The sequence below is a fragment of the Gopherus flavomarginatus genome, unplaced genomic scaffold (assembly GCF_025201925.1).
Source record: "Gopherus flavomarginatus isolate rGopFla2 unplaced genomic scaffold, rGopFla2.mat.asm mat_scaffold_39_arrow_ctg1, whole genome shotgun sequence".
In the NCBI taxonomy this organism is placed as follows: domain Eukaryota; kingdom Metazoa; phylum Chordata; order Testudines; family Testudinidae; genus Gopherus; species Gopherus flavomarginatus.
This window is the reverse complement of record NW_026115076.1, coordinates 1,922,247-1,932,235: the sequence shown is the minus strand read 5'-3', so window position 1 is coordinate 1,932,235 and position 9,989 is coordinate 1,922,247. Positions and strand designations below refer to the sequence as shown.

The following is a 9,989-nucleotide window of genomic DNA, read 5'->3' as shown; positions in this document are numbered from 1 at the left end:
AATGGGAGTCCCTGGTTGATTTAACATCAAGTAACACCTCCCCACCACCAACCTTCCTTTTTGACCCACAGCTGTTTTGGTGGGGCGGCGCTGGGGAAGGAGGGTTTGTTTCTGCAGGGCTGGGCGGGGTGTTTCCGCCAGGCTGGGAGGTCCTGAGTGGGGGGTGTTTCCGCAGGGCCGGGGGGTTTCGGTCCTCAGCTGTTTTTCTTTGGAGTATTGTGGCCCTCGCTGTTTTACTCAAAGTACTGTACAGGAACTTTTCAGGGGGATTAAGGCAAAATGCCACATTTATTAGTAATACAGGTATCAATTAATACTCTATGATATGCACATGAGATATATATCACAGTCATGCATTCACGCACACACACAGACATAAACACACTCCGTCTTGCTGTTGTTACCAACTAGTTGCTCCCCTTAACTGCACTGGCCAGGTGAGTTAGATGGGGGAGGGGTGGAGCCGGGACTTCTACCGATCCGAAATCGATGGTCCGATGGTGACAAGACGAGATCCGGGGTCCTTCTGCAAGACACCTCGCATTTATAGCAGCTCCCTCTTATGCAAATCTAGACCAGATTCAAAATCTGGGTCTGGTCCGTTGGTCTTTGTGCTGCTTTTCTCTGGGTGTTGTCCCAATGCTGCTCAAGAGGGTGTTTTCTAAAGAAGGTGCCTGCTTTCTAATCCCTGAGGCCATCAATATGTCTGCTCTTCTTTATTGGGCCCACTTGACAAGTTGTATTGTCCTTTGCTCTGGCTCCCATTCCCCCTTCAACTGTTGTAGCTGTCTGGAGGTGGGTGTCTTCCAAGCCTCACTCATTCACACCTCATTCAGTCAATAGAGCAATTGATTACAGAGTGCGGGGGAAGATCTTATTCTACTTCTAGCAAAAAGGCACATGTTTTCTTTTACTTTAACTATACTATCCTTAGGGGCTATAACATTTGATACAAAGTTTTCTACCAATTCTCTATATAGGGATCTAATACAAAGTTGTATGAAATAGAGAGGCACAATTGCCAAGTCATATGAATTACAAAATAACATCATGCCGGATGCAATGTCATAAAGATAAAGATACTTAATACAAAATAACACAATGCAAGGTTATAAAGATTTATAGAGATAGTTAATACAGAGATTTCTCTACATCACCACTTTAGGAGTTGTGCAGGCCTGCTGACGGCATTCGCGGGGCTTCTTGCTCGTGTGGATTCTCTGATGCTGAATAAGGTGAGAGCTGCGATTGAAGGTTTTCCCGCACTCACTGCATTCATAGGACCCCTCCTGTGTGTGGATTCTCTGATGCCGAATAAGGTGTGAGCTGCGACTGAAAGTTTTCCCGCACTCACTGCATTCAGGAGGGAGAGGATAGCTCAGTGGTTTGAGCATTGGCCTACTAAACCCAGGGTTGTAAGTTCAATCCTTGAGGGAACCATTTGGGAATTGGTCCTGCTTTGAGCAGGGGGTTGGACTAGATGATCTCTTGAGGTCCTTTCCAACCCTTATAAGCTAGGATTCTATGATAGGATCTCTTCCCTGTGTGGATTCTCTGATGCCCAATAAGGTGCGAGCTGCGACTGAAAGTTTTCCCGCACTCATTGCATTCACAGGGCCTCTCCCCTGTGTGGATTCTCTGATGTTGAGAAAGGCCTGATCTGTAAGTGAAGTTTTTCCCACACTCAGCACATGTATTTTTTTGCTTTTCCCTGCAGATTTCCTGCTGTATTCTGGTTTCCTTAAGGCCCTTCTGAGTTCCCTGACAGGAAATAAATTTATCCATTTTCTCCCCTGGCTGGTTTCCCTGCTCTTTTTCTGGTCTGTGCTGAACCTCACACGTCATTGCATCACCTGCTGTGATAGAGACAGAAACCTCAAACAGGGATGGAAAGGGGAAGGCCAAACCAAAACAAGTGCTGGAGAGAGGACAAATAAAAATCAGGAACTCAGCTCCCCCCAACAGGAGAGAGGAGGGGATCAATTCAGCCTTCACATCCCATCCAACTTCACAGGGGGAAGGGAGAAAGCTACTGCCCGGTGTCTGCTAGCATCTATAGGAAGCCTTGAGCTATATTTACCCTGCGGATGCGACCCCTGCTATGGACAATAATGAACTGAGAGACTTCCCAAGAGCTTTGTAGGGCATCCTAGATGTTTCCTTCAGGCACTTACAGATTCTGAGTTGGTTTAATGTTTCCTCATCTGTGCGGGGAGATCTCAGGATCTCTCTTTCCTCTGAACCCTGGAGCTCTGGGACCCATGGCTCTTCCCCTTGTTCCAGCTGGGAGATCATATCACGTTGGAAAACCAGAAACTCCTCTCAGATGAAAGAAAACAAAGGAGTTCAGTTGATTTCATACAACTTGATCATCAAAAACATTCTGTTAATTTATCTTCAGTGCTTAGTGTGACCTAGTGTGCCTGGGGCAGTCCTCACTGAAAATGCCAAGGTCAGAGCAGGCTGAAAAAGGGAGAGCAGATGCTCCCCATACTGGTGGTTAACACTGAAGTTAAACTCACTGACCAGTCACAAACTGTGCTTCTGATCCCACACACTGGTTAACGAGACTCTGAAAAAAGAAATCACACGGCCCCCTTTATTGCATGACAGTTCTCTGACTCCTAATCAGCAACTAGGTCCCGTACAGTGAGAGGTTATTTAAAAACTCTGCTCACTGTGATACAGCATGGCCAGAGGGCAGCAGGAGAGTGATCCTAATTGGATCCAGGAAGTGGGTGGGTAGAAGGTTAGCCACATTACCCAGGTTTGGATCTCATCCAAAATACCATGCTGCCAGCCAATCCTTTAGCAATTAAACTAAATGTTTAGAAGAAAGAACAAATGAAAGAATGAAGTTAAATTCCATCCTTCCAGACAATTCTTTAGCATCTAAACTAAAGGTTTAAAAGAAAGAAAGACAGAAAGAATTTAAATGGAAAAGCAGTCAGATACATTCCAAAATGGATATATCAGGTTCTTAGCAGTATTGGTGAGTTGCTGGCTTGAAAGTCTGTCTGGAACGCATCCACAGCTTGGATGGGTCATTCAGTCCTTTGTTCCAGGGTTCAGTTTGTAGAGAAGTTGCTCCAGAGGTAGGAAGGGGGATTGAAGACAAGATGGAGATGATGCAGCTGCGCTTTATATTCCTTTTGCCATGTGGCTTGTACTTCCTGTGTCCCAAACACAAGCTTCACAGCACATGGCATGGAAAAGCTTTGGAGGTTTCATTACACAGGCAAACCCCGGCATGTCTTGCTGACTCAATAGGTGTGTCCCCTTGGTCCATAGGTTCATTGTACAGCTGATGACCCTCAATGGGCCATCAAACATGCTAGGCAATGTTGATGCCAATATGTCTGGGGGTGTCACCCAGAAAAACTGCACAAGTCTGGAAATACAGATATACCTTACATATCTGTAACTCACAATACAAAGGTGATAGAAACATAGAAACAAAATTATCATACTTGGCAAATCATAACATTTTCACTGACACTTTACATGGCATACCTAGCATGATTCATTGCAATTTTATCAGATTATATTATTTTATTATTAATACCAAAGTGTCTCACAATTTCATGCAGTCTCACACTTGCTAAACTAGTGAATTCCCAGGACCAGTTCCCCAGGTCCTTGAAGATGCCAAACATTGTGCTTATGAGGGATTGAAATACCCACATATCTGCTGGGAACACACACACAGACACTGTGTCAATCTGTACCCCTGTGTTCACTCTTCTAGAAAATTATGATCAATTTTGTACCCAGTATGGCTTGTGAGGTATCATTAGAAAACACATAACCTACTGAATATTATCCTCCTGTTAAAATGTGTAGTAACACTGTATGTAAAATTGTGAGATTTTACAGTATGATATTACTGAAAAAGTTACAGTTCTGGGGAACACCCACAGACCAGTTCCTCAGAGACAGCAAGGCAAACAGCTGGTCAAACAGCCATTCTCCTGCAGGGGGAAGGTGTGAAGACATTAAGGGCTGGTCTACACTACGGGGGGAAATCGATCTTAGATACGCAAATTCAGCTACGTGAATAACGTAACTGAAGTCGAATATCTAAGATCGGATTACTCACCCATCCTCACCGCGCGGGATCGATGTCCGCGGCTCCCCCTGTCAAATCAGCAACTCCGTTGGGGTTGGTGTTGTTCCGGAATCGATATAAGCGCGCTCGGGGATCGATATATGGCGTCTAGATGAGACGCCATATATCGATCCCCGAGCAATCGATTTTAACCCGCCGATACGGTGGGTAGTCTAGATGTAGCCTTACATTCCATCACAGGGACCTATTGAGGCTGTTGTGGAAAACGACCACAGGATTAATATTTGAATCAGCTCAGCCTGAGGCTCTTTTCTTGGTTACAAGCACGCAGGGGGCGACAGCTATTGGAATACTGTTCCTGAGCTAAAAATCACACAAGCCTTTTACAGCTTAAAACCACAAACAATGACACATACGTTGCACGTTAATTTCCTTATTTGGAATATATTGCAAAATATGATGCAGGTCAAAAGCAAGCTGAACAATCAGTTTTCCATATTTGGCCTTTCCTGTTATTTTTATTACACCTGGTGATATGGGAGCAAGACTCTCCATGTCTCAAGAAATGTCACTACCAACCTAGGCCATTTTCACATGCTGGGGTGCAATCCAGATCGGCGAGGAGTTGTGTCATCTGTAATCCTGGGTGAGATTCAGTGTTCTGCTGCTGGAGCTCCCCTGTCTGGATACTCCCAGCCAGCGTTCAAGGACGCACTGAGTGTCTGTATGATAAGTAACCCTGGACTGGCAGCTCTGACTCCAGCCGCCTGCTTGTTACACCCCAAGCACATTCTGGTTTGGGTAGAGAAGGCTCAGGGTTTGAGAGAAGGCTGGGGGTAGGAAGCTTCTGTTCATTATGCTGGACCTAACCCCAGTTTTACTTGAGTAAAGAGGAGATATTTGACATTGTGTGATGCTGCTCCTGTGCTCTGTTCCCAAAGTGTTCTGCAGCAGAGGAGGGTCTCTGGTAGTATGTATGTTACTGGCCTATTGGGGTGATGCTGAAACAGGACAGGGTACAGATGGCATTGTGGGGGTGGCATGAACCTTCACTCTTCATTTCCCCTTCCAAGAACAGAAGGGACAGGAATCCTTACCCAGCAAGACCATCGTCTCATAGTTCCCCTGCATGACATCTCTGTAGAGGGCTCTCTGAGTGGGGTCCAGCAGAGTCCCCTCTTCCCTGGAGAAATACACAGCCACCTCCTCGAAGGTCACCGGCCCCTGAAAGAGCAGGAGTCCAATACTCAGTACCTGCTGACCCACTCACAACCCCACTATTCACGGAACAGCAGCACCAGGGAAATGGAAGCTCCGGGAGGCACATGTTAACAGAGTCCCACCCCACCTTGCTTACAGCAGCCAGGAGGCATCAGAGGGTAGAAAGAGAGAACCTTTGTGTCTCCCATCTGACAGACAGAAGCAGGGTCTTCACATTTATCACATAGCTACTAGCCAGAGCTTAATATAGGAGATGGGGCTGTCTCTGGACCCTGATAGTGGCTCCCTGGTAGGAATCCAAGCACTCTCCAAATAAAATATATGGAAGAAAGGGGAAGTCAATCATAAAGAATAGAAGTTAGAAGGTCAGAATTGTAGTGCCCATTAACAAAGGTTTAGAGAAAATAGAGCCTATCAAACTAACGGGATATCCTTATTGGATGAGATCAAAAGTTTGGTTGCAGCTAATAGTATTGATGTAATATACCTAAACTTCCGTAAGGGACATGACTTGATTAGCACAATATTTTTACTAAAAAAAACTAGAATGATACAAAATAAACACGGCATACATTAAATAGATTAAAAACTCTGATAGTAAATGGGGAACCATGATCGAGTGGATTTCTTTCTAGCAGGTTCCTGCAGGGATTGGTTCTTGGCCCTGTGCTATTTAACATTCTTATCCATGACTTAGAAGAGAGTACAAAATCATCACTGATAAAGTTTACAGTTGCCACAAAGATTGGGGTTGGTGGTAATTAATGAAATGTCAGTAGATTCAGGCTCCATCGCTGAGAGTCTGGGAAGTTGTCCCAGCCCTGGCTGGAGGGTTATTTCCTGTTCCACAAAGAGGGGAAGTTCCATTCCCAACTCCTGTGCCTTGAAATTAGGACCTATCTGACACTACACCCCCATATTCATCATAGTGGTATGATTATAATATGATTAGGACATAATTATGATCTATTTTGTAGAAGATGCATCATGTGTGGTGTCACTGGAAAAGTTCTGATTTGCTGAATATGATTATCCTATTTGTGTGCACATATCATGTTCGTATCTGAAGTTATGGATATTGACTCTGTATCTGTATTTCAAATGTGCTTACTCTGGGTAACACCCACAATGAGCCTTTCAGGTACAACAATGAAGAAGCCAGACAGTGCTGATGGCTCAACAAAGACAATGGACTGTGGAAGAGCTTAGCCTTCCTGTGAATGTTTCAGCCAGCCTATGAGTCATGGCTACTATGACTCAGCAGGGCCTGTGACCAGACCACATGACACTAAACTCCATTTTAGTACCTGTATTTTTCCACAAACTGGACTAGGAACTGAGTTTGGAACAAAAGGTTCCCACCATATGGAAAAGCTACATAAGGTGGGGTGTGACATCATCTCTTGGCCTCATTCTCCACACAAGAGAACTTCTGGAAACACCTGAGAAACAAAAACGGATGTGGGGGAAGTGCTGCTCCCAGGATCAAGAGATTTCTAGCTTGTGTATGGAAACTTGGGGGACTGCTTGTACCATCAGTCAGGGTGAGAAATTGCTAATTCAAATTCTATCCATCTAGTATGTTAGGCTTAGTCTGAGTTTTGGTTATTTGCTAAATAATCTGCTTTGATCTGTTTGTTATCACTTATAATCACTTAATCTATCTTTCTGCAGTTAATAAACTTGTTTGATGCTTTATCTTAACCAGCGTATTTTGAGTGAAGTGTCTGGGGAAAATCTCAGCTTGTTGTGCACATCTGTCCCATATCGAGGGGAAGGGGAACTACATTAATGAGCTTGTATTATAGAGATCCCTGTGCACTATAAGATGGTATCATTCTGGATTTATACTACAGCAAGTGTGCAAGGTTGGGGAGTGGGAAATTGGCTCTTGTCTTCTATCTGTCCTTGAGTGGCTTAGGTAACGCACTCAGGTAGCTTAGTTGGCTGCATGGCGCCACCTGCTGTTGTGTTGGGTGATAACAGGCCCTGGAGAGGCTGGCGAAATCTCCAGCAAAGCAGTGTGAGAAGGGCCAGCCCAGCGTGAGGGTTAGAGGACACAGCAGTTCCCAGAAGCTCCACAAACTGCCTCCTGGGGGTGACAACCCATCACGCCCTACACTACACAAGTCTCAGCAGGTTTGTCACATGCTGTCCCCTCCCTTTCTCCACCCGAGATATTTCCTGCTTCCCACCACCTCTAGCAATTCCCACCCTCTTATGCATTTACTGCTCCTCAACCTCCAAGCAGAGCCCGCCACCCTGATAATCTCTTACCTGAGCCAGCTCCATTGCAGCCATTTCCTTGCCCCTGGGAGGACGAGATGATCTGCAGCGAAACATGGATGTTATTCTCTGGCCTGCCGGGGTGAAAAGGGCAAGGTGTGAGAATTCAGACTAGGCTTTTGTCCATTCCACAAGCCGATTCCCCCCAGCTTTTCCCCTGCTAATGCACATTCTAGGTTCTAGCACACTGTGAAGCACAGAGTGACCTTATTCCAGTACAGGCCTAGCCCCCTCCCACCAGGGTGTAACCCTCTGACACATGGGGAAACCCTCCCAGTAACAGTCTCTCTCTTACACGTATCAAGTTTGCGGACAACACCAAGCTGGGAGGGGTTGTAAGTGCTTTGGAGGATTGGATTAAAATTCAAAATGATCTGGACAAACGGGAGAAATGATCTGAAGTAAATAGGATCAAATTCAGTAGAGACAAGTGCAAAGTACTCCACGTTGGAAGGAACAATCGGAGGCCAGAGAAGAGCAGAAACAAAGGAGTCACTTTGGGGGATTCTCCCTGTCATTGTCCCCAAGGCAGCTGTCTCAGGTTTACAAAGGTGTTTCATGTTCCAGCCTTTGTACAGTCTCTCCTGGGAGTGCCCCTTTCATGGACTGGGCCTAGTTTTAGTTTTTGGTAGTTAACAAGCTTGGTTTATTGTTCATCTAACCAGTATGTGTGGATTGAAGTGTGTTGGAAACTCTGTTTGGGATAACAAGCTGGTGCATGTCATTTTCCGCTGATGAAATGACAGACTTCATATGAGCTTGGGTCGTTCAGTAGCGTGCTGGACAGTGCAAGATGCACATTTCTGGGGGAAAGTTGGGCACTTGAGAATTTGCTGGTTTTCTCCTGAGGTGTAATTCATGAGTGGCTGTCTAGCAGCACTCAATACTGTGTAGCTGGGAGTGAGTTACATGCTGGAGACTGTGTGTTAATTGGCCAAGAGGGGCTGTTCTCGCGGGAAAACAGTGGAAAAGGCACCCCATGCTGGAGGACTGAGGTACAGCTATTTAACAGTCCAGATTGTACTCTGGGTAACATCACAGACACTCATTATGACAGAGCCTCTTACAACACAGAGAAAGTAAATCCATGTCCCAGAAATCGAAGACTCCAGACAGAGGGCAAGTGTCCCTGGCACTGCTTCTTGCTGACAGAGAGGTTCAGAGACAGTGCGAGAATCCTGGGGAAGCTGGGAACAGGAAGCATGGGCTGGCGGGGTTCGGTGGAGAAAGGGAACAGGAAGGGCAGGGATATTACTGAATCCAGGATCTTAGCAGTACTAGATGACAGGATAGCACATAGTGCAGCCCATTGGAAAACACAATCCCAACTATACATACAAAATGATGGGGTCTAAATTAGTTGTTTCCACTCAAGAGAGTGATCTTGGAGTCACTGTGGATAGTTCTCTGAAAACATCCACTCAATGTGCAGCAGCAGTGAAAAAAAGTGAACAATGTAGGAAATAATTAAGAAAGTGATAGATATGACAGAATATCTCATAGATCATATTTGTAAAAACAGCAAATAAATCCATGATACACCCACATCTTGAATACTGCATGCACATGTCACCCCATCTCAAAAATAGAAATATTGGAATTGGAAAAGGTTCAGAAAAGGGCAAGAAAAATGATTAGGGGTATGGGACAGTTATGCCAGACCTAACCCCCAGTTTCACTTGAGCAAACAGGAGATATTTGACACTGTGCAATACGGCTCCTGTGCTCTGTTCCCAAAGTGTTCTGCAGCAGAGGAGGGTCTCTGGTATTATGTGTGTCACTGGCCTATTGGGGTGATGCTGAAACAGGACAGGGTACAGATGGCATTGTGGGGGTGGCGTGAACCTTCACTCTTCATTTCCCCTTCCAAGAACAGAAGGGACAGGAACCCTTACCCAGCGAGGTCACAGTCTCATAGTTCTCCTGCATGACATCCCAGTAGAGGGCTCTCTGAGTGGGGTCCAGCAGAGCCCACTCTTCCCTGGTGAAATACATAGCCATCTCCTTGAAGGTCACCAGCCCCTGAAAGAGTAAGAGTCCAACACTAAGGACTTGCTGCCCCACTATTTGTGGCAGAGAAGAGTGAATCAAATGGAAGCTCTGGGTGGATCATAGTCAGGAGAGTCCCACCTCGACCTGGCTCAGAGTATCCAGCAAATGCCAGGGTGAGGGGATGAAGAGAGAGCCCCTTATCTCTCCCAGCATATCCATCACCCCCCTACTAGCCACTGACTGATACAGGAGATGGAGCCCCTAGCAGGGTCCAGGGAGAGCTCGCTGGTAGGATGCCCAACACCCTCCTCATTGTGAGGAGTGGGATATGAAGGGAGAGGCAGCTCCAATAAGCCTGACTCATGGGTGTCCCCTTTATATCTCACAGCAGCTGATGGTTAATGAGGTCAGGCTCCAGCAC

At 45.8% G+C, this 9,989-nt stretch overlaps 2 protein-coding genes and 1 long non-coding RNA gene across 7 annotated transcripts in view; 1 reads left to right on the top strand and 2 right to left on the bottom strand.

The window, feature by feature from the left end:
• LOC127042400 (zinc finger protein 862-like) overlaps positions 1 to 9,989 on the bottom strand; it is a 751,328-nt gene that overhangs the window by 624,461 nt on the left and 116,878 nt on the right. Inside the window, exons 3-4 of the mRNA XM_050935866.1 lie at positions 7,568 to 7,650; positions 5,167 to 5,293 (exon numbers count right to left, since the gene is read on the bottom strand). Of these exons, the coding sequence (XP_050791823.1) occupies positions 5,167 to 5,293; positions 7,568 to 7,650 (210 nt within the window). The remainder of the gene's footprint in view (positions 1 to 5,166; positions 5,294 to 7,567; positions 7,651 to 9,989) is intronic.
• The window catches only part of LOC127042403 (uncharacterized), a 1,287,231-nt gene that overhangs the window by 1,166,174 nt on the left and 111,068 nt on the right, over positions 1 to 9,989 (top strand). For 3 of the 5 annotated variants that reach the window (XR_007771928.1, XR_007771929.1, XR_007771926.1), the window contains one exon: positions 1,236 to 1,319. The exons of 1 other annotated variant lie outside the window; for it this stretch is intronic. This is a non-coding gene — a long non-coding RNA (uncharacterized LOC127042403). Of the gene's footprint in view, positions 1 to 1,235; positions 1,357 to 9,989 lie in introns of those variants that run through there. One more of the 5 variants, XR_007771927.1, reaches the window with a different exon arrangement.
• Positions 1,350 to 2,415, bottom strand: LOC127042401 (zinc finger protein 184-like). Its single transcript, XM_050935867.1, has 2 exons — positions 2,175 to 2,415; positions 1,350 to 1,856 (listed from the first exon to the last, which is right to left on the bottom strand). Exons 1-2 carry the CDS (start codon positions 2,293 to 2,295, stop codon positions 1,477 to 1,479), a joined length of 501 nt encoding a protein of 166 aa, XP_050791824.1. The 5' UTR covers positions 2,296 to 2,415; the 3' UTR covers positions 1,350 to 1,476.